Source organism: Adiantum capillus-veneris, chromosome 11 (genome assembly GCF_014529385.1).
Source record: "Adiantum capillus-veneris isolate H3 chromosome 11, ASM1452938v2, whole genome shotgun sequence".
NCBI lineage: Eukaryota > Viridiplantae > Streptophyta > Polypodiopsida > Polypodiales > Pteridaceae > Adiantum > Adiantum capillus-veneris.
In genome coordinates, this window is record NC_140941.1 from 89,717,326 (window position 1) to 89,741,292 (window position 23,967).

The following is a 23,967-nucleotide window of genomic DNA, read 5'->3' on the forward strand; positions in this document are numbered from 1 at the left end:
TGGAAGCTTGATCATACTCAAAGAATCTAACTCTACTAGAATAATGTTGTGTTGCACTGAGCACTTGCTACGAAACAAGGACGATATCATACATATATGTGGTCTCTCAATCTGTGTCCATGAGGTGGCTAATAGTCCAAGAGCCCATATTGCTACAACATACATAGGTGGTGTGAGGTTCTAGTGACGTTATCAAATTTTGACGTATGAGTCTAGTGATCTCTGTGCGTGTGAGAGATAGGGAGGGTGCATCAAAGGAGTATTGGAACGGAGGGAGTCTATCCATGTTGAAGCCATGTGATTGACACCAAGATGTCAGCTGCCCATACCAGCATGTTGTGTCCCCCTGTAGCGCTAGTTGTCGGGATGACTCAAGGTCTAGCCGAGCATATCTGTCTCTATGGAGGTCCCATAAATTATGCATGAAGGATACTGATCTAATAAGCGCCTCATGTGGCACTGAGGCCTTAGCCCGAATCATCCGAGAGATCATAGTGACTAGAGGCCTCTCTATACATCTCGATCCATCGATGCTACTAGATCTGCGATGGTGGTCCACTGAGGGTCCCCAAATCTGAACCCAGTAAAGCATAGTTGATGCCACTAGAGTGTGAAAAAGCCACAACTTTGATCGAGGTTCTTGAAACTGAACCTGCGAACACATTGTCTCCAATCCTCCCAAGGCTGCATAAGCTCTTGTCAATCTAGTCTCTGCTGCTCCCCTCAATGAAAACACCGGTCCACTGAAGACTACCCCAACGTAGGTGTATGAATCTTTATACTCCACGGTGTGTTGGCCATATGTAAATGTGGGTGCTGACCTCCTGACGGACTGCGGTGTAGTGTTAAACACCATAACCTTGGTTTTCCCTAGGTTAACAGATAATCCACTATCATGGGCAACTGTGTACAAAGCATCTAAATGACGTTGCATCCCCTCCGGAGTCATAAATCAAAACAATATCATCAACATATAACAATAATGGGATCCACGTCCCTGCTAATTGTGCTCCTCTATCACCATCCCTCTCAAATGTAGTCAGCAACCTCATCCACATACATGCCAAATAGTGTAGGAGATAGCAGGCAGCTCTGTTTCACCTGGTAGTGGAGTGAACCAAATCAAAAATCCCCTCTAGAGTGCGTACATCCCCCACTACTGACCTGTATAATGCTCCCAATCCCCACTTTTTTTTTGTGTGTGTGTGTGTGTAAGAAACCCGCCAAAGCTCTTACAACTCGTGTTCCGGCATCTTCTCGTAATTATGTGCCTCTTTTGAAGAATGTTGCTCATAAAAAACTCCTTTCTAATGACAACACTTCTTTAGCTGAAGCTTGGGACAAGGTGGTTCGCTCTTACAAGGAAGTTGTTACCGGAGAAGCTTCTTCATGGCAAGGTGCATTTACTTTCAATTATCCAGGTCCAGGTCTTGACCCACCTTCTCAGGCACCTACAGCTGGGAAGGATGTGTCGATGGGCACTGGTAGTTGAGTTTTCTCCACCCTTTCTTTTCCTATTTCCTCGTCCATTGTATATACCATATAGAATGCATAGTTCTTTGAATTGCATCTCCTATAATGTGCGTGGGTTATGTAATCACGACAAGTGGCGGCTTACCTGGCATTATGTACATACATGTAAAGCAAACATTGTGGTTCTTTAAGAGCATAACCATCATCAATTTGCAAGACAAACTTCTTACTTTGAGGGCTATTGGATAGTTTATGCAAGATTAGCTGGCCATTCTGGAGTGCTTATGCTTGTTCGACATGAACTCTTCCCGACCTTGGTTTTTAATGACCCGGTTGGGAGATGGATGGTCATCCAATGTATTGTTAACGGGGAAGTTTTCGAATTTGGAGGATTATATGCATACACAGCTTCTGCAGATAGGGCACGGTTGTGGAGTGCTATCTCTTCTTATTGTTGGCGTTCCAATGCCTTTCACTGCGGGATTTTAATAATGCACCAAACCTTGCGGATAATACTACTGGCCATTCTCACATGCTTCATATGGAACGACAATCTTGGGACCAATTTATGTCGACCTATAATGGGCTTGATTTGTGGCCCTTTTTGCATCCAACTGAATCAGGATTCACTTTTCAGCATAATGCTCAATCTATGTATCGCGCTCAGTTAGATCGCTGGTATCTTTTTCACATGCAATAGTATGATGACTTGGTATGCGAGATGAGGATTGAATATGCTATGTGTCTCTCGGATCATTTTCCCGTATGCTTGAAACTTCGTTTTGGCTCTTTTGATGTCAATGATGGCCTACCCAAGAAGAGACTTTTGCATATCAATAATGCTTATCTCAAGCATGAGCCTTTTCGCACTATGATTGTGAATATCATCCTGCCTTTACTCTCCCATATGTATTCTGACATGGACATAGCTTGGTTCTGTTTTGTTATGCGTGTTCAATCAGTTATACAGGATTATGGCAGGGATTATTTGTCACAATTAAGGGAACATGTTAACCAAGCAAAGGATGCTTGTAGCTGAGTAATGCACTTGGCTAATCATACCTCTCTTAGTGACGCTCAAATGACTGAGTTGTTTTTTGCCCGCGCTATATTAAGGCACAATGATGAGAGAAAATTGGCCAAATGGCAGACTCGAGCTCGTCAACAGGCTTTTGCAGATAAAGGATGTGCTTCTAAACAATTCTTTCAGCATCTGCATCGCTCGAGGCAGTCTCAAGCTATATGGATAGTTAAATTACCGTCAGGGGAGTGGACCTCCACTTTCCGAGAGCTAGTACTAGCCCTACACTCTCATTATGGCAAGATTTTTGAGGCCCCTTCTTCTCCCATGAGAGAAGCTCGCCAAGCAATCGCATGTTACTTCCATTCTTTCGATGCGGCAGGCTCAAGAGTTGGAAGCTGTTTTCACTGAGTGGGAATTGTATGCCAGCTTGCTTGATTTGGGTCGATGGAGAGCTCCTTGTTGGGATGGTCTCTGTGGAATTTTTCTTGTCTTTCTGGGATTATTTGAAGGTGCCTCTATTGTTCATGATGAATACAGCCTGGGAACAACAGGAATTGCCCTCCTCTTGGAAAGAAGGTTTGCTCAAGCTAAGACCGAAGCATACATTGTGTGAAGAATTCTCACATTGGCGGCCTATTACGCTTATCCCTGTGGTATATAAGTTAATGGCAAAAATGCTTGCTAACCGACTCAAGTGCTTTCTGCATGAAGGCTTGCATCAATCTCAATACGGTTTCATTCCACGACGTCAAATTATTGATAATCTCGCAAATGTCATCATTGGTATGGAGTATGCAAAATATACTTGACAGGATGTCTTAATCATGCACGTCGACATTGAAAAGGCATTTGATACTGTTCTTTGGGATTACATTGCGGATACCATGAGACATTTGGGCTTTGGGCCTAGGCTATCCCGTGTCGTGCTTTTCTTGTATGCATACAATACTTCTGCTGGCTTGTTGGATGGTTTCTCACGGAATCTTGGACTTTGGGACGGTCAGTAAGGCAGGGCCGCCCTCTGAGTGCTTTGCTTTATGCGATCGCTACTCATCCCTTGTTTATGTATTTGGATTCCTTGACCTCCACTAGTGGGCTACATGGCTTGACTTTACCTTCTGGTCGACAGTTTGCTGGTCAGGCTTATGTGGATGATTCTTTGTTCATGCCTCGTAATAACCATGATGATGTACAACAGATTATGCATACTCTTCACTTGTTTGGATTGGCAGCAGGTCTCAAAGTTAACTTTTGCAAATCCAAGCTATTGCCTCTGAGAGAGTATGACTGGCATAAGATATTGTGGCCTGGGGAGATTGTTCCTCCACATGTTCTGGTTCGCCATTTAGGTTATCCACTAGGTTGGAATGTATCGGCTATGCAGAAATTGGATTGGGTGATCCAATGTCTGCATTCCAAGTTGAATTATTGGAAATTGTCCACGTGGCCACTTCATGTGCGTCTCAAGATTGTCCAATGCATCCTTGTGGCTTATGTGCAGTTTTACTTGCCTTTGTTATCCTGGCCTCGGTTGCGCTTGCAATCTTTCATGTCCAATATTTTAGAGCATTTTTGGCGGACCTCGTCTAGCAAGAGGGGCCTTCGGCTTCTATCTATGGACAAGCTGCGTTCTCCCAAGTGGCTAGGAGGGTTGAATATTTTGGACTTGAGACGTCATCTTCTGGCTCGGAAAGCTATGTTGTTGCCAGTTTTCGTGGAGCAGCAGCAACCCTGGGCTCTCATGGTCACACATTTGTGTTTGTCACCCCTTCTTTTGGTCGTTGGAAACCGACTTATTGGGATGTTGTTTTTGGGAAGCTTGAAGGACACATTCCTGGATGTCCGTTTACTTCTTCTCTAATTGTTGATTGGAAGGTTGTCACTTCGCATTTGGCTTGGGATGGTCGACAATTCTCTAGGGGTAACTCTATTCGCCTGGAGAGTCTGCATTGGAGCAGGGTTTTTGCTTCGACCTTGGTTCAACGGTCTCCTCGCCAAGCGTATTTTCTTTCCCAAAAAGGAATCTGTCAGGTGCATCGGGTGGTTAATGACTCGGGTTATGTTCTTTCTTTCGCTAATGCCGTCTCCCGCTTTCGGTTGGGCCTTCACTATTCTCCTCTCTGGCGGGAGATTCAAAGGATGCTTGCTGCTCATTCACCTATTCCTCCTCTGGATGTGGACTCGCGCTTCACTTATTGGAATCTGGCTACTACTAGATTGGACTGCATCTCAGCTGCCAGTGTGTATGCCATCCTTCAGTCTGATGTATGGATTGTGCATCGGGGTAATCAGCTGTGGTCGCTTTCCGAGTCATCCTTGTGGTGGCAACACATTGTCTAGCATTTGGCAATCATCTACCTTTGAAGGAACGTGTTTTCTTGTGGCGGTGCTCGGTGGGAGCTCTACCTGTTGTCAGTGTGTTGCATGCTTGGCATATTGCGAATTCCCGCTGCCCCAGATGCCTTGAAGCTGAGGAGACCGTGCCATACTTATTGTGGTGTTGTCGTCACTCCAGAGCCTTCATTCGGCAAGTGTCGACTGCTCTTCGACTACATTTTCCTTCCGGCTCTTTTCACACACGATTTTGGCTTTTTGGGGTGCTTCGGTCACCACAATCTCAGTTTGCGATCTTCTTCACCTGGGTCAGATTTTGGACTATGTGGGCCATCTGGCATCATAGGAACTCCTTAATGTTCCAGGGCACTTTTGTTGACCCCTTTCCCTATTTCAAATTATCTCTTGGTCAAGCGCTGCATTTTGCCTATGACGCTGGAGACATCACTCTTGATGCCTACAGGATTTACTTTGACTGTTTCTAGCCTTAGGAGCCTCATAATGCTCCGTCTTTTGTATTCCTTTCTTTTCGTGGGTTTTCCTCGCTTTGAGGTTTCCCACTTGTAAATTAATCAAAGCAGATTTACCAAAAAAAAAAAAAAAAGTGTGTGTGTGTGTGTGTGTGTGTGTGTGTGTGTGAGAGAGAGAGAGAGAGAGAGAGAGTTGATCGATTACGTAAATTAATTTATGCTTGTTTGTGCAGGTGTTTGCAAACAGCCTAGGATCTGAAACTAAAAATAATGTGGAGATGATTAGGCAAACTCGAAAATCACTGGATAATCTCAACAAACTGTATTTTGATGGGACTAAAGCTCTTTATATGTATGGCTACCCTTTTCTATTTTATGAGCAATATCTACACAGCACACATGACCTTTATATGGTGGCAGGATTTGCCTTAGGTAAGTTCAGAAGTCAAATTTGTGCTTTGAAAGTATCAGAAATCTGAACACATTGTTATTAGAAGACTTTCATAAAATACTTGCTCTTATAAAGGATATAATACTTTTTTGGGGCCGTGTATGCTCTGATGGTAGTTTCAAAATTTTGAAATGTCAGCACACATGCTTTACAGTTGGACCAAACAAGAATGCAAACAACACGTCACATTCATTCCAAGAAAGTAAATTAAAAACACTATAAATCAGTGTCTCAGATAGATTTCTTGTCTATGTGCAATGTTCGAGGAGGAATATATGTAGAATGTGCAAAAAAGAATCCACCACATAAATTCTGATTAACATATTTTACTTTCTTTTTCCGTGAAACAAATCTAGTCAAATTGAATCACATGTAGTACATCAAGAAAAGCAGACAGCATGGGATAAACGCGACTTTGGTTGCCTTCTATCAGTATTCTCTGATTCTAGTCTTAATGACCGCTTTCCATCCTGATGCTGATACAATAATATGAGATGCATGAGAAGCTTGCACCTTTGAGTCCTGAGTGAGAAAGATTATCTGCAGCCTTTGCAGGAAAAGACGTCTATCGTACCCTTGAGATCTGTAAGAAACATTACTGAGTCTGCCCTGGCCATTAAACAGTTACCTGGGCTGAAATTGCTTAGGCAGTGGTCACGAGATGCATAGCTATCCGTTACTTTTTGAAATAGCTGTGCCTCGTGCATGGTCACACATGCACCAGCTATATGTTTGTCTTATATGCAACTACGCATGTCATCTTGTAACTATGCCGATTTTGGCATAGAACTAAATGTACGGCATTTTCCAAGCGGCCTTTAGTCTAAGGGGTCCTTCAGCCAACCCCTAAATGAATAAAGGCCATCTTTACCCACACGACTTCATATTGCAGGTTGCTCCACCTTTTCACCTCCTAAAAAGGGTGTCCTCTTCCCCCCAATGCAAAATTTGAATTTTTGACCAGGTAAGCAATGTGCTATTGGGCTGCACTATTTATAAAATGGTGGTTCTAGAGTCTAAAGGGCTCTTCATAAAGAGGGTCTATGGGGGAGCCCTCTAAATCACCCAAAGGGGGGAGCCCAACATTTTGCATCTTGGTGGTCATGCAAGATACCTATAGTCCTTATTGGCCTTTGGTATATTGCTCCTGCCTCAACACTGTACATGGTATTTGGAACAGCAAATACCTCGACGAACTTGCAACCATTGTATCATGGATGATGTGCAAACAGACTACAGGCATCATTCTTTGTTAATTAATGTACCAATGTTATTAATTATTCTACAGTTGTTTGCAAAGAAAATTAGGAATTGTTATTCTGAAGCCTTTATGTTGACTTCCACGGTTTCTTTTCTATTTGCTGCAGTGGGGGTTTTCGTGGCAGTTCTGTTATTTCAGTTTAGCCTCAGCATCTCTCTCATCATTGCCATAGTTCTTCTGATGGTTGATATTGAAGTGTATGGGTTTATGTACATCATAGGAGCTAAACTGAATGGTAAGACATTTCTTTTATTGAGTTAGTTAATGTTTCCATCTCATGAACTAATGTTTGAACTTTTGGTGGTGATATGCATGACCATGCCAGCTCTGTCACTCGTCAATCTTGGCATAGTGGTTAGTCTCTCTCTCTCTCTCTCTCTCTCTCTCTCTCTCTCTCTCTCTCTCTCTCTCTCTCTCTCTCTCTGGGGGATTATCTGGGGGATCATGGCCTTATACGGGTCAGTAACTGGTTATGCACGTACTCCAGAAGGGGATTCCGACATTGTTCATTCCACTGTTGGAGTAAAGCAAGGATGCCCACTGTCCCCTACTTTATTTGGTATGTACATAGATGAGGTATCAGATTACATTGATAGAGAGGGTGACAGAGGTGCTCAACTTGCAGGGTCATGGATCCCTTTGTTGTTGTATGCAGATGATATTGTATTGATAGCAGAATCACCAGATGGAATGCAGAGGCAGTTAGATGCATTACATAAATTTGCGGAGGACAGCGGACTGTCGGTAAATTTGGGTAAAACCAAAGTTATGGTGTTTAATACCACACCGCAGTGGGTTAGGAGATCGGCACCTACATTTGCATATGGCCAGGATACAGTAGAGTACACAGATGCATACACATACCTTGGTGTGGTATTTATAGGACCGAAGTTTACTCTTAAGAAAGCAGCGGATGCTAGATTGTCCAGAGCCTCTGCGGCCTGGGGAGGGTTGGAGAGGATGTGTTCACAAGTGCAGTTTCAGGAACCACGAACGAAACTTTCGCTCTTTGATCCTGTGGTGGCTTCGGCTATGCTTTATGGGGTCCAGATTTGGGGACCATCTGTGGATCAGGATAATTGGAAGTCAATGGAGAGACCTTTGGTATCTATGATTTCCCGAATGATTAGAGCCAAGGCCTCCGTACCACACGCGATTACCCGAGCGGAACTAGCTGCCCCTCCGATAGAAATTGAAGCTCTTACCAGATTAGTGTTCTTTATACATGGTTTGTGGGATACAAATAATTGCCGATATACTAGATTGGCCTTCGAATCCTCTCGACAATTAGCAATGAAAGGAGATACATCATGCTGGTATGCGCAACTGTCCTCGTGGTTTCAGAGACACGGGTTCAGTATGGAAGGATTACCCCCCTTCCAATACTCTCTTGAGGCTCCATCACTGGCAATCACACGAACGGAGATTAATAAAATCATCCGCCAGGATCTTATACAGCTGGACACTAAGAGGACATGGGTAGACCCTACACAAGAATTGGGCACGAAGATGGCCGACTACAAAGAAAACTTCCTACAGCTATCTGAAGATGGTTTTGTGATTCGCCCGAGCTACATGGATACCCACCTGTCTCATGGTTTGAGATGTGCTATTGGTCAGATTCGTACATCCTCACACTAGCTGGAAATTGAATTTGGCAGATTTAGAGGAATCCCACCTGAGAGCAGAATTTGCAAGTTATGCGGAATGGAGCCGGAGACAAAATTACACTACATATGCCATTGCACTGTATACTATGAGATACGTGGGCGTTTCCATTGCCTATTTAAAGAAGGCTTTGGACCTCTAGATAGAGTCATGCAATACCAGGATCAAAGATGCTTAGGCCTGTACCTATTGGAACTGCATCCGCACAGGGATAATCTAATGAGAAGACAAAGAGCACTACAGCCTCAGAGGCAGATCACAGATTTCTTCGGATCGAGAGAAGCAGGAATGGAAGGAGAAGCAAGAGGCTAGCAGCGAGCACAAAGGAGTACCCACATTTATACCAAAGGCACCCTCATTGACAGGGCGATTGAGCTTAGGAAATCGAGACAACCACGACCGAGATGCAGAAGCACACTTCACCGGAGGAGACTACAACAAAGGATTAGAAGCATTCTAGCCAGACACCCAGAATGCTCCTAAGAAGTTTATTTAATACTTTGTATTAGTTTTCACATTTATTTTCACACTTAGTACTTTAGTACTAAGGTACCCAGACATTGTAACAGATTCACCACTTTTGTATCAGTTTGGTCTCATAGGTCATCCTGGCCTTTTGAAGACGTTAATATAACATTTCATTTCATTTCATTTCTCTCTTCAAATATTCTTAACACCTAACAAGCCACCTAACAAGATACAACCATTACCCAATGAGTGTAGCTAAGTTTGTTGAACCTTTGTGATGTAACCCCACGGTTAAGGACAGGCTACGTTGGATGGGTGCAAGCAACTTTGTTCCCACCATAGAGCCCCTTGTTCGTGTAATGCACATCAATGAACAGTTGTAAATACATGAATATGCATAGAGGTCTTCCTACTTCCTTCCCCTCAAGATCTCAAGCAACCACAAAAAGTGACACTAACTAGTGTTTAACTTTAGTCGCTCTTCCCTACACTCCTAGGGTCTGTAGTGTAGTAGTGAACTCTACAATTGAGAATCTGGAAAAAGTCAACCAAATTGAGTGAGTAGGGGGCTGAAGATTATGTGAACTATCAGTGGAACAAGGGTGAAGCATTCTTCCATCCATCAGTCACCTTATGAAAAATGGAAGTGTCCTTGTGTCACAAATGTCATCATTTGTCTGATGTCCACCTCCACCTGGTTGTGTCCAATAAAACCATTTATTAAATTGGAGACTGCATGATCATATGATCATGATAATGTAACCTCTTTTGGTGTCATAGGTCTTTTAGGCCTTTTGCAAATGTTAATATACATTTCATTTCATTTCTCTCTCACAAAAGCGCCCATAGGTCAGATATGTCACTAAAAGCTTGAGTTGAAGAAGCATTACATATGCAATTTGTGCTACTCATTATGAGATCCAAGGACGATTTCATTGTCCCTTTAAAAAGGGGTTTGGACCACTTTCTCGGTTCATGGACTAATAGATCAGAGAGGAATGTACACCAAATGACATAACAGTAGACTCGATATCCAAATGGAAGCTTGATCATACTCAAAGAATCTAACTCTGCTCGAATAATGTTGTGTTGCACTGAGCACTTGCTGCGAAACAAGGACGATATCAGACATATATGTGGTCTCTCAATCTGTGTCCATGAGGTGGCTAATAGTCCCAAGAGCCCATATTGCTACAACATACATAGGTGGTGTGAGGTTCACGAGCAACAGGGCTGCTTGCATTCGTTGACAACAAGAGCAACACAACAGTTGAACGAGGGCAGGGTCAGCAGGAGGGATGACAAAGCTTTTTGCCCCCCTATATTAAAGAAGTGATTTGGCAGCACTATAACCAGCTAGACGTGGTGGTTAGTGTGTTGGTCTTGAAATCCGGCCCATCTGAGTTCGAATTCGACTGTTGAAGGACGGTTTTGTTCCTCTATGCGCTATTGCCATTGCAGTAAATGCAAGAACAACCATTAGGTCTCCCCAATACGGTGACCAAAGTGTTGAACAGCCACCTCTTCGTGCTCTAGCAGGCTAATGTACATGGACAACAGTTACAGTTGGCCTTGGGTTCACACTCAGTAGAATCTTGCCTTGGTAATGATACTAGTAATCCAAGACACGTGGTTGACAGAGGGAGTGGTCGTCAAGAGGACACCGTGGCCAGTTCACCGCCCCTACAGTCCAGAGATAGGCATAGCCGTGTTGTCAAAGAAGTTTGGTTAGCTGTTGGTTGCCCTTTATGTTTTGTATATATACTCAATTGGTTGGTGTTAGGACATTTATGAGTCATTTGAGTCCTGGACTCTCCCTGCACAATTGGAGCCTCAACAACCCCATTGTACCTGTGAGTCCTCTGCTCTAAGCTGAGTGTGCTGCCAACGAGGGTCTTTATCGCTATTCACCGATGCTAGTCTACTTGGGGCTATTTTCGAGACAATTTGCCTCATTCGGAGAATTGGAGAGATGCCATCGGATAGACTCACATGTAGAACCTTCAAGGCCTCTAGACAGATTTCAGTACTCGCAGGTGAGAGAGTGGTTTGGATCACATGGACTAGACATGGATAGATTACCACCCTTCCCATACGACCCGGACTCACCCTTCATTGAGCTCTCACAGTGAGAGGAACAGAATACTCACACAGAATCTTCGGCAGCTGTACGTCAAAGAGACATGGATTGCACCTCTCTTGCCCGCAAGATGTTGCATTACTGTGAGCACTTCTTGGCCATGCTATATGAGAGTTTCATTGAAAGACCACGCTACATGGATACATACATGCCACATAGCTCACGAGTGGCAATTGCTCAGCTCTGGGTATCATCACACAGTTTAGAGATAGAGAGAGGACATACCCACCGAGCTGACAGGTTCTGCTAGCTTTGCACAAGAGGGTGATGGAGGACGAGGAGCATTTTGTCTACCGATATAGAGCATATGAGAATATCGAAGACAGATATGAGGCTCTTCACATAGGACAGCCCACCCTACGACAGATCATGGAGTCTAGAGATCAACGCCAATTTGGCCGTTATTAGAGGGTATTGGCACCTCTAGCGGCACTAGAGGGTGACCGACAGTCACAGCTTACAGACTTCTTCCAGAGAACCACAACCCTACCGCCACACATCAACCGACACAAAGAGGTGTCACCCTATAGCAAGCTGAGACGGTCAATGCTAGGAGACACCCTCGAGCTTCAAGACTCCATCACATACAGATATGGGAGATCCAAGCTTGCCACCAGCAGGCAGCCTAGGAGAGATTTGCTCAGATGCTGGTAGACACAGCCACGTTTATATTCTTACACTACATCTACCCATGCACCAGATCTTACACCCCCAGTTTGACATAGGATGGAGCTTGTTAGCTTGATGCTCTTCATGATTGTACTTCCCTCAGCATATAGATGTGCACCCATAGCCATTTCTCAATAGATTGATGACACCCACGTATCTTTGAGATGTCTCATAGGCTGACTTTGGCCTCTAATAGATGTAAAAAGATCTTTGTTTCCTTCTCTCTCTTATTCCAACTTTGTTATAGTCAACTTTTGCTGAGTGGCCATTTGCGATTGTAAAAAAAGCTGTTTTGAGGTTTTGCAGATTGGAATGGCATCAGAATTCACATATTTGGCGAGGTCATTCTTATTATTTGATGGAACACGAAACGAGAGGGTGCAAAAGGCTTTGGCGTGGACCTTTGAACCTCTTTTGCATGGCCTAGGAACTCAAATAGTAGCAACATTGCCATTGCTCTTCCTCAAGTAAGTAATCAGTGACTTGAATGTATGTGATGTAATTGCAAACTTAGCCTCTTTTATGTATGTGATTTACATTGAATGGTTTCGTGCATAGAAAGACGGGCGTTTTTCATGTATAAATGAACTCTTCCAGTTATCATGTGTTGTCGAAAGGCAACGAATGTGAGCCAATGGCTAGTTTTTATCTCATCATCAAAAAGGTTATTGTGTTTCTGTGAGGACAAGGGTCCTGGATGAGGGGCAATGAGTCCATATGGCATTTTGGCAACGGGACTTCATATAGCGGTGGCTATATCGAGGCTATATAAATATTGGTTGGGCAGAGAAGCATATGCTCGCCCTCACCGTCTCCCTCATATTTAAGTAGCATAAAGGAGAACATATATAGCACAATCAAAAGGTTTGGCACACATAAAATAGAAGTGTTATCATGCTGTGAACTTCCAAGCTAGCAAAAGAATTCCTGTATCAGCAGTTTTGATTTGCAAGCAGCAAATGCGTGTAATGTGTGCAATCAACTCTATTTTGGATAAAAATACACTCAGATTAGCTGGTACAGTTGTCTTATTTTCTTTTCAGTAATCTTTCTTGCTTGCTAAGATATTATCTGAACGTGTGGCATGTTAGACTGATTCCCGTCACGTGAAATGAAAATTTCCTTCTAAGCAAGCAAAAGCAGTCGCATCATCAATTTGAAAACAGGAAATGCATGGAATGTCAGCAATTGGCTCTATTTTAGATGTCACTAGTTTTTAGTTATGTTAATTTAAGTATTTCTTCTGAGAATTGAGAGTCTGACAAATGATTGCACTCTGTGTCATTTGCAAGGTTCCATGCTTTCAGAATATACTACTTCGCAATGTTTACGATTATGGGCATCTTGGGATTCTTGAATGGATTTGTTCTCCTGCCCGTCATTCTATCATGGATAGGACCTCGATCCCTAGTGCAATTCAAGAAGCATGCGGGAGGCGGTCTTGTTGTAGAGGACAAGGAACTAAGAACCCATACTCCTGGTACTGGAGAGAGGGATCAACAAGTACTGTTGTAGTATAATGGATAAGAGATATATTGTGTATTGCCATCTTGGTTATAGGTTAAATCATTGGCTGCAATTTTTGAAAAATAGTTTCATTGTATAATAGGTAGGGTTTACATCATTCAATTTTTAAGGTTCTGTTCATTTTGACTACCACAATATGCTCTCTCTCCACTCGTGCTCGCGAAGTGGACCATTGACCATTTGGTGATGATGAGAGCTCTCCTATGTACACCATATTACACCCTCACGCACATAGTCTTTGACATATTCATCATAGTGCAGAATTTTATGTCAATTGCATCTTATGGCTTCATGTTGAAATTGATACTTTTCAGGTTCATGGCCTCTATGAGACATTAATAAAACCTTGCAAGGTTGTCCTATGTCGACACGTAAGCCAAAGTTGATCTCTTCTATTGAGACTCTCTCTGACAGTGGTAATGCACCTCAATGTGCTGTGTGAGCACGAAAATCAGTGTAGATGATGATGGCAGTTTCTTGTCAACTATCCAAATCAGCCATAATGCGTCTGTGCCACACTCAATCGTAGCTGCAAAGATTGCCTTATAATGAGTCTCACAATGGAAAGTGGCCATAGTAGCTTGCTTAACCGTGATATGCATGAATTGCCAAGCATGAAACAAAAACCACTCACGAATACTTGCGTGTCAAAACAACCAACCCAATTTGAGTCCAAAAAAAAATGTGTAGCCTGCTACAGTGTCACTTCTCAGGACAGGCAGTTGGACAGTTAGCTACAGCTGGTTTGGTTCACACTGGACAGACCCTTTTGGCTGGGAGTGACACGTGGCAAGGTACCTACGGTGGTCTAGTGGACGTCGTGGCCAGGTCACCACCACCACTCAGTTTGGAGATAGACTTAGCTAGTTGGACATTTATGGGCCGTTGGTGGCTCCTATGGTTGTACATATCAGTAGTAGTTTTGGGATAGTTGCATCTTATCTTGCACGTAGTTGTCTAGAGAGTCTTGCACAGAGCACTGCTTCACCATCCCTGCACATCTGAGCCTCGACACCCTATTTGTACCTGTAAGTCCTGGGCTGGAGCTGAGTGTGCTGCCACGCCAGAGTCTGTACATGGTTCTTTGGTTCTTTGAGCTAGTCGAGTCCTCATGTTTTGGCCCACTGTCGTGTCTCTATTGTTATCCATTGTTCCTGTATTTCATTCTGTTGAGAGAGTGTCCATTTGTTTGAGTGAGATTGTCACGCACATTGCATTGAGGGGCACCCACACTGTAGAGAGCACGACACATTATCCGCGCTACAATATGTAAATCTAGCAATAATGATACCCCCCTTTGGGATTGAACAAGCTAAGATGTAAAGTGTCACAGAAGTAGCAAAACATTCTCTTGACAGCTAGACTTGAGCTTTGGATTAACTTGTTGATTAGTGAGATTGCAACTACATATCGGGCCTCGTATTACATGCATAAGTAAGGCATCCCAACAACAGTTTGATGAAGAGTGGCATCGAAAGGATCGTCAGCATCATGAAGCCTCAATTTCAAAATTGATTTCACGATAGTAGCAATAGGTTTGTAGTCCTCAAGTGCTTAAACTGCTTGTTTAACACAGGGCAATATCACCAGTTAACAATAGTTTGATAGAGAGTGGCATTGGTAAGATCATCAACATCATGCAGACTCAATTTCTAACTTGATTCGATGGGAGTTCCAATAGGTTTGTAGTCCTTAAGTGCTTGATTCGACACCACCATCATATTGCTTAAACTGTATGCCCATGTAATGATGCAATAGCCTCGAAATCTTTCATCTTGAAAGTAGGATTCAAATCTGTCTTAAATTTAGCAATATGTCTTATTCGAGCCAACGGTCAACAAATCATCCACATATAAAACAACGATGAGAAATACATGACCCTCCCGCTTTACATACAAAGTGCTTTTTGATGGACTATTACGAAAGCATTGTTTAACTAAGTGTCAGCTTTCTCGTACCAAGCATGAGGAGATTGCTTCAAGTCATACAAAGCTTTCTTACATTTACACACTTTCTTAGATACAAAATGCTTTCGGTTGAACTGCTTTTAAAGCCTTGTTTAACCAATGGAGTGTCAGCTTTCTCATAGCAAGCATGAGAAGATTGCTTTAACGCATACAAAGCTTTCTTACATTTGCATACTTTATCTTCTTGTTCTTTCTTGACAAAACCGTGAGGTTGCGATACATAAACTTTCTAAAATATATCACCATTCAAGAAAGCAGTAGCAATGTTGGATTGATGGACATCCCATCCAAAGTGAGTTGCCAATGCACATAGAAAATACATAGAAGTCATACCACAAGTGGGAGCAAAAGTCTCTTTATAATCTATGCCTTTCTACTTTGCATAACCTTTTGCAGCAAGTCAAACCTTATAGCGATCATTCTCACCATCTGGCTTACGTTTCAACTTGTACACCCACTTTGTACAAATGCCGTTTTTCCACGTAGGCAATTCACAATCTATGTGTCATTTTCTATAAGTGCAGCCATTCAATTTTCTAGTCTGCTTCATCAAAAGAGAGGTCCCTCCACATTAGATAAAGTAGAAATAGCCAAAGCATAACAATTTGATGCATAAGATGCATGGGGAGAGCTTGAACGAGTACAACTAGACATAAGTGCATCCCATTTACTGTCACATGTAAGTAGGCCTTGAACCTGAAGATCGACCAAAAAACACATGCAAAGGTGTTAAGGGCAACATTTGGGTCTAGGGTTTCTTCTGAGTAACAAGTCAATTGATAATTAGCCTTGTAAACAAACACATGAATATTATTCAAAATATTTTATCCTTTGTGCACGCCTTTTGTCTTTTCATAGAGAGAAATTGCAAGGCTTTCTTACTTTGCTAAAAAAAATTGATTTTTTTTTTTTGCGTAAAAGCATTGAAGGAGGTAGTTGGCCAATGCAACAATGGTGTAAAGAACCAAATATACTTTGCAACATACATTTTGAAGCACTATCTCTACCTGTGGAGAAGAAGTAGCACGTAACGGAAATGGATATCCCAAATGAAAACGATTTTAGTAGGTTACATAATCTTGGTAGTTGACAATGAAGCATGGCAATGCTTAAGATTCGAGGCAAGGAACTTTGATTCATAGTCATTTGTACATCGTATGAAATAAGACAAGGATAGAGTCATCAGCATAGACTTGTCCCTCTAAGACTGAGAGCTAGAAGGTGAAATCATTTCATACACATAATTCATAGCAGTCAAATGATTATTGTGATAGCAAATGGGAGGAGGCAATTGCATAATATAGTGCACTCAATGGATAGCCTTGACACACGAAACATCCAGGTGATTGCATGAGTAGAATCACCATAAAAATATCCCTTTAGTAATATTGACCATACAGCCAGATTGTTTTAGTAATAGAATCTTAGTGAAAAAGAATCAATGGATTTCTTTGTTTTGTCGACTTGTATGAGATGAACCTTTAATTAGGTGGCCATGGTGATGCCTACGGGTGGCTCTTGCCCGATGGTACGCGACCCTTGCCCAACCATGTAACATGGCTAATATTTGGAAGGGATAAGCACCTCCCCCTGTGGGCCCTCTGGTGTGTCGAAAAAAAAAGATGAACATCTTCATCAACGTATTTTGCATATTCCATTTCCAAAAGGACATTGGCAATATTATCTATGCTATAGTGATGGCAATTAAAGTCATACCAATACAGATGCAAATCAACATACGTAAGAATTTTTTATACGATTAACCAACATTCGTTCAACTTTGGAGAACTTACGTGTGTCTTGCCTTAAGTTTTCGAGAGTACAATGGATTACATATTTGGATCTAGATAGGCCATAGATGTGACCAATTCTCTCACCATCCCAACACTACCATTTGTACCAACCACACATACCTATCACTCTCTCTTGAAAATGTGCCACTCACTTTGTCACGGATTCTTGAAGTGGCATGGCCATTGTATGGAGTAACGAGATCAAAGACCAAACACTAAGAGAGACCCTCACGGGACTATTGTATGGCATTGCAATTTAAGGTGGATTTTACAATGATGATGATGTGGCATTCCGATGGATGATGATGTGAAAGATTCAATGTAAAAGTGCTAACATGAAAATTTTTGTACCAACTTTTTATTGCTTTCTATTGCAAGTATCCTTAGTGGGACTTCATCTAAATAACAGATTCTATTTAGCATCTTTGGACCTATGCCTTTATAAAGAGGGCCATACCATTAGTTGCTATGAGATACATGTGAGTGAGTTCACAGAATGGTTTTAACCAAAGTAGTTCACTAATATAAGAAGAAATACCGCAAGGGGTGTCTGTTGAGGGGCCAACATCTCTTTGATTGGTTGCAAGTTTACACAAGGCTCAACCTTATGTTGCTGAGAGCTATTTATGTCGTATGTTGGGTATGTCTAACCAAGCTTCTTTTAGGACATTGAGGCATAAATTGTTAGTATGATGGGTTGAGGTTCCATAATTCTTCTTTTTGCTAGTTTGTAGTAGGCATGGGCGTGTGATTTTGTTTGATGTGGGCACATGTGGTAAATTGTATTGTTTGGTAAACTATTTCTGTGGAATTTAGGAGATATTTTGATATACTAGTTAATGTGTACTTTGGATTTTCTTGGGCTAATCTTGAATTCTATATAACTAATTTATTTGAAGTACCATGTTACTAGATGTAATGTCTTGCTGCGACATGTGGAAAGTGTCTCTTTATAATAGCTTCTACTTCCCTATTTGATGCATCCCCATCTATGACGAAAGCCATCACATGTTGGTCTCTGATTTTCTATATGGCTGTTATTCACTCTATGATGGTGAGGATATTGGCCGACGTACTGCTCTTGGTGGCATCATGAGAGTGCACAAAGTACATCTCTTCCCTCAAGTATGCGGCAAGGCCATCAATGGATCATCTCCTCCTCAAATCACTCCACCCATCAACAATAAGCATAACCTCATGCTTTGCCCAAAGCCATTGTATGTTGAGCGTTGCTTGTTCCACAACTGCCTTTTGTCGGTTAAGAAAAGTGGATTGCAGGGCTTCCAAAAATGGCAACACATATCATGTGTTATGCTCTCCTTTTCGCTGCACCCTAGCTTTCTAATACTTTGACATAGTTTGATCACACATGAAAGAGGTTAGTATCATAGTTCAGGGATCATCGTGGCAATGCATAGAGAAAAGAAGAAACTATAAAGAGAGAGAAAATTGATAAAGCTTACCAAACCGCGACAAAAGGGATGTGGGCATGATAGAAGAATTGGGCAATGGAGATATCCACCTCTTTCTTCTTCTTTGGGTCCCAACAGGTGGAAAGAGTCCTTTGGAAATTTACCAAGTAGAGTAGAAGAGGGCAATATGAGGATCTTTGAGTGGATAGCTTTGTGTGCAGGCTTGGAGAATTTAGGGTTGAATAGATGTTGCTTTTTCTCAAGTTTCTTCTTCTTCTCAGCACTTACGTTGGTGCAAAATTTCACCCCATGCCTCAGCACTCGAAGGAAGTGTGACCTCACTTTGTTGTAGTCCCCTTTTTTATGGTAAGAGCATAGCTTGCATGCCTATGTGTGAGCACATCCCACCACTCACAAGGTGCCCCCCATAGTCACCTCATCCCACCATGACCATTCCTTTGGTTTTTGAGTGTTTTCTTACATTCATTTAACAATTCGTAGAATACCCTTTCGATGTTCTACGGCCAGATGAGGGTGTTCCCCGATAACTTTGCCAATAGTCAAGCTAGCACTAATATATTTGGCCCGTTTAATGATATCCAATGGATTGATTACAATTCTTTCTAATTGGCTATTATTGACTCTTGGAAATTCACAACATATTTCACATTAGTCTTCGTGGGCCTTTTTAAACCTTTGTACCTACACTTCCTACCATGGACGACCTACCACTTTTGGATGAGTACATTGAAATCCTTTTTCTTGAAGCTATCGTAAAGTATCAACATGCTTTCATTTACAGTGGCATGTTGCATCCAAAGTATTTGCTTATAGGAGTTATGGCCTTGAAATTGCTAAATGAATTTTAGAGAGGTGTTTTTGCTTTCATCCTCGTATCCTGGAAGCATATCAAAATTCTACAAATTGAAAGCTTTTACTTGAGGTTCAGCCTTTGACACTTTATTGAGTGGCAATTAATTGTTGAGATATGCCCTCCGACTGATTATGGTGTTTATACTTGAGATTCGCCCTTTGACAACAACATTTAAGGGGTTGGTGCTTCCCACATTTAAGCAACATTTGATTGAGGTTTGCCATTTGAACAATGTTGGAATTATAAATTTTACACTGCTTTGACCCATTACATGCTAAAGGTTGGGGAGAAAGAGCATTTATCACTATGTAGCTTGTGGCACAATGCCTTCAATTGATTAGTGATGTTTTGGCCAAGAAAAGAAAAGTGTCAAAGGTCAACATTACATTGGCCAATGACTATTTCCAAGATCTTCAACCTAGCAAATACAACACCCCACACTCCAAAATGAATAAGTAGCGATCGCAATTTAAGTGGGTGCGCCCCAAAGCTAATTGGATGGTGAAAGAGTTTTTTGCTCATACTGCACATGCTAAAGAGGATGGTTAGATTACATGGTACAAGATTCTACATAAGTGGCTATGCACATATATCAATGAAGCCAATCACAAAAGTGACGAGAAGCCCGCCCAAAGTATCCTAATTATCACAGTCCTCTTGCTGACAAATCTTGTCCCAGCTAATGTCCTAGTCTCTTCGATTGTAGGATCCTCCAAGGTGAAAAAGGGCACAAAGGAAATCAAGCAAACTAAGCTTGCAACCAGTGGTAAGGCGTTGGACATTTTTGACAAGGGCAAAAAAATGTTCTTGCTACCCATCAATAGCTAAAGAAGCTAGTAGAGATTTTTCCCTAGTGGTTGTTCTAAAAGTTAGCACACTTGAAGCAGAGTGCAATGCCGTTCACCCCACAATTTCCACTATTGGAATCCTTAATGCCTTAGTGGACCCAGTGCTCTATGAGACTAGCAAACACTACATGTCGAGGATATTCCAGTAAAAATGCTCAAGAATGTGCACTTGCTTACTTGTTCTTACGTTTTTCCATGAACTTATAAGCTCATGCATAGATTGCAAGCCAAGGGTGACAACGACTTCTAAGGACAAAAATGACATCGCTTCACATCATGTAACTTATAAGTTTCATGATCTTCATGGATTTGCTAGCCCTGGGCACCCGAAGCCAAAATAAGTATGGAAATTTCATCGTTGGGCAATGGCAATAGGTGCAAAAACAAAGAGCAAGAGAGATGATGCAATGCTCCCTGATGGCCTCCCCATCTCATGCTCTTTTGGTTTGGAACTCTACTACTACCAAGGCAACCTCATTGTGCCCATTTTCAAATGGTTCTGTACAAATTGCCCTTATGATGAGCTTTGTCTTCCCATTGCTTATTGTCAACCTTCCTCCTATGCAAGCCACCACCCCCATGGCTCTCCTCCTGCATCCATCCTTTGCATGCCCTTTGCATGGCTTACTGCATGTTGCCCTCATACCCTCCTGCCTTTGTGCATCCCATTCTCCCTCCATGCACAGGTTACAAGCCCCTCTCCTCCATCTCCTTCCTCAGACCAAAACATTACAACGGTTCCTTCTAAGTGTAGGAGGTGATCAATACATATCAGTTAAGGGAACGAAGGTCCATTGGGAGGGTAGAAAAAAGGAAAGAACAAAAACTAAGGGGGGTCAATTGCAAGGAGAGCTAGTTTGGGAGTTTAAAGCTCCTGGAGGATAGCATTACCTTTGTAGGCTGCCCATTTACCGTGCTTGCAAGATTTATGCATCTTCTTGAGCTCGCTTTCTTTTAATCTTGAGTTGATTTGTGGTCAGTTCCTAGCAATTTAAAACCATTTTTCCTTGAGAATTCAAGATTGGCGTAGCAATTTCAACCACTCTTCTTTGTCCTTGAAAGTGAGGATGAAATGCTCAAGTGGCACATGCATATGTGCGTCATTGATCCAAGATGTTGAAGGATTTCATTAAGCTTGGTGATTTCTTCCTAGAGGGTGTCCTCGTCAGTGCACCATAATGGGTGGGGCCCCTCAATCCTAACCTTGAGGCCAAGAGATTCTTGTGGTCAGCATTCTTGTAAGACCGCATGTATCTTGGTGTCAATCTTTTTGTGTGTTGCCTCATGGGAGTTGCCACGGGAGTCTCGGTGAGCAAGGCTTCAACTTAGTGTGCTTTTGCAAGCAGGTCTTGGATCTCTACTTCCTTCACATCTTTAAGCTTGAGTAAACATTGCTTGAGTCTATCATTCTCCACGATGAGTTCTTGCATATGAGCCTCAAGGGCTATAATCCTTGCTTCTTGGTGGGTGACAAGGTCCTTCCTTGGTGCCATTTTCACCACAAGAAAACTCTTCCATGAGACAAGAGTGCCAAAGGAAGACATCAGTGCTGCAAATACGGCTAGTTACACCTTCTCAATGGTTGGTTGTCTTGAATACAAAGTGGTGCTTTGAAGAACGCCAACTCTATCTAGCAGAGTTGTGAGATCAAAGGCTTAAGGAGGTGAGCAAAGGCTTAAAAATGGAGGCCATTTTAAAACTAGAGCTCTATGTAAGGAAGCAAGAAATTGGGGTTTGTAGGTCGACAAGAAAGAGCTTCTTTGAACTAGCAAGAATGAGCTGCTTTGAACAAGGATCTGCAACTCCTTAATGAAAGTGCATTCATGTGCGGATGTATGTGTACACAATGTAGTGCGGGGAAGGAGAGAGGAGAAGAGAGTGCATAATTGTGTGGGTGGAGCAACACTCAAGAATAAGAAGCTTCTTATTCTTTGGTATATGAATAATAAGGTTAGTGTGGTTAGTGGGTGGATGGCCGCTCACCCAATCGCTGGTAGAGGTGTAACGTCTTTACCTGGCAAACTCCCACTTGAAGGTGATGCATCGATGAGTGGAACCTACTAGATAAATTACTAGTATGTGTAAGAAAACATGTGAGAGACTCTCTCAGCCTACACCCATTGGCTTGATGCACCAACGAGCGGGACCTATTAGCTAAACTACTAGTATGCATAAGAAAATACGTTGAGAGACTCTCTCAACGTATGCCCACAAGCTCACTAAGTCAATCTACATGCAATCGTATCAGGTCTAGGGATAGGCAAGCGTCTATATCCATGCTAGAGCCTGCATGAAAATTCCAAAGACAATTGTGTATGCTATGTAAATCTCCACAATGCATCATGGTAATATCAGTCCTTGTACAATTGACAATCCCTGCTAATGCTTGCATTGCAAATGCTAAATTGGCCTTGATACTAGTAGGTCGTACATGGGATACCCAAACGGTGACAAAATCTACGTAAACCCTCTGTGCTAGCCTCCCCTGCTCTACTCGAATGTACTACATCATCAAGACTATTCATCGCGTATAGATGTGTCACCACTAACACTAGGATATATATTTCCCTCTCATCCATAGATGAAATTATGTGTTGGCATCAACTAATCAGCCTCTAGCATGAGCATAGCAAAGAACTCCATGTTCATCATCTTTGTATGTGTCTCTAGGGAGCAGACCCGCTCTACCTCTGTTTGCACAGACTTTGACAACACATGTTGTATCTCCCTAGAGCAGTGCCACTCTGAGCCAAGCCACTCCAGATGGGGGCTAGAGGAGAGTTGATGCCCCTCTCGCTCAATCTATCTCCAAGTAAGTTGAAATCAAGAAGCCGGGGGAAAATCGTCGAAGCAAAAATCGCTCCGGAAATGAGTGTGGGAGGAAGGTCAATGGCAAAGCTATGATGGAGAAGAGTCATGCCTCCCTTGCTTGCTCTCGCTCAAGGACAAGAAAAAGTCGATGTTGTCTTTTGTCGTTGGACTGAAGCACATCGATGCCATAGTCAATAATTGTCGAAGCCGATGCTCAAAGTTGCCGAGAAGAAAACAACCAAAAGTTGATGTTGTAGTCAATGCCGAGATGAAATAATGTTGAGAAGAGCATGGAAAGCCAAAAATCCATAGGAAAGTGTGCTTGTCAAAGCTGGATCCAAGGCGAGAGTCAATCCGCTCTCTCTCTACGTGTATGCTGAGCTCAAGAAATCGAGGAGAAATTGTCGTTGTCAGGGATGTCGGGCCGATTCCGGGTGGCCCGGGCTTACTCATCAGAGATCACACACAACACATGTGTGTGTGTGTGTATGCATGTGCACCAAGAGTGCACATGTTGTGTCTCTCTCTTCTTTTTGCCTCCGATGCCGGCTCCTCCTCTCTCTCTCTTTTGTGTGTAGCAAGAATTGTGTGTGTGTGTGTGTGTGTGTGTGTGTGTGTGTGTGTGTCTCTATGAACACACTCTAAGAGAGATTATAAAAATGTTTAATTTTTCACTACTCTATAGAAAATTTTTCTTCTCTACCGACTATGCATGTGAATGTGTGTGTGTGTGTGTGGGTTGCGCACACCTCCTCCCCTGCTATGCTACACACTCAA

The 23,967-nt window shown here is 42.4% G+C and overlaps 2 protein-coding genes across 16 annotated transcripts in view; both read left to right on the forward strand.

Moving 5' to 3' along the window:
- Positions 1-14,596, forward strand: part of LOC147447623 (uncharacterized) — a 110,453-nt gene extending 95,857 nt beyond the window's left edge. For 14 of the 15 annotated variants that reach the window (XM_086523346.1, XM_086523347.1, XM_086523349.1 and 11 more), the window contains 5 exons: positions 5,535-5,733; positions 7,120-7,248; positions 7,339-7,367; positions 12,265-12,425; positions 13,251-13,764. In XM_086523346.1, the coding sequence (XP_086379472.1) occupies positions 5,535-5,733; positions 7,120-7,248; positions 7,339-7,367; positions 12,265-12,425; positions 13,251-13,473 (741 nt within the window). In that variant the 3' untranslated portion in view covers positions 13,474-13,764. Of the gene's footprint in view, positions 1-5,534; positions 5,734-7,119; positions 7,249-7,338; positions 7,368-12,264; positions 12,426-13,250; positions 13,765-13,799 lie in introns of those variants that run through there. The other variant, XM_086523360.1, reaches the window with a different exon arrangement.
- Positions 7,375-12,257, forward strand: LOC147447624 (uncharacterized). The gene is made up of 2 exons (XM_086523361.1): positions 7,375-7,572; positions 7,669-12,257. Exons 1-2 carry the CDS (start codon positions 7,458-7,460, stop codon positions 8,652-8,654), a joined length of 1,101 nt encoding a protein of 366 aa, XP_086379487.1. The 5' UTR covers positions 7,375-7,457; the 3' UTR covers positions 8,655-12,257.
- Positions 14,597-23,967: the final 9,371 nt, after the last annotated feature.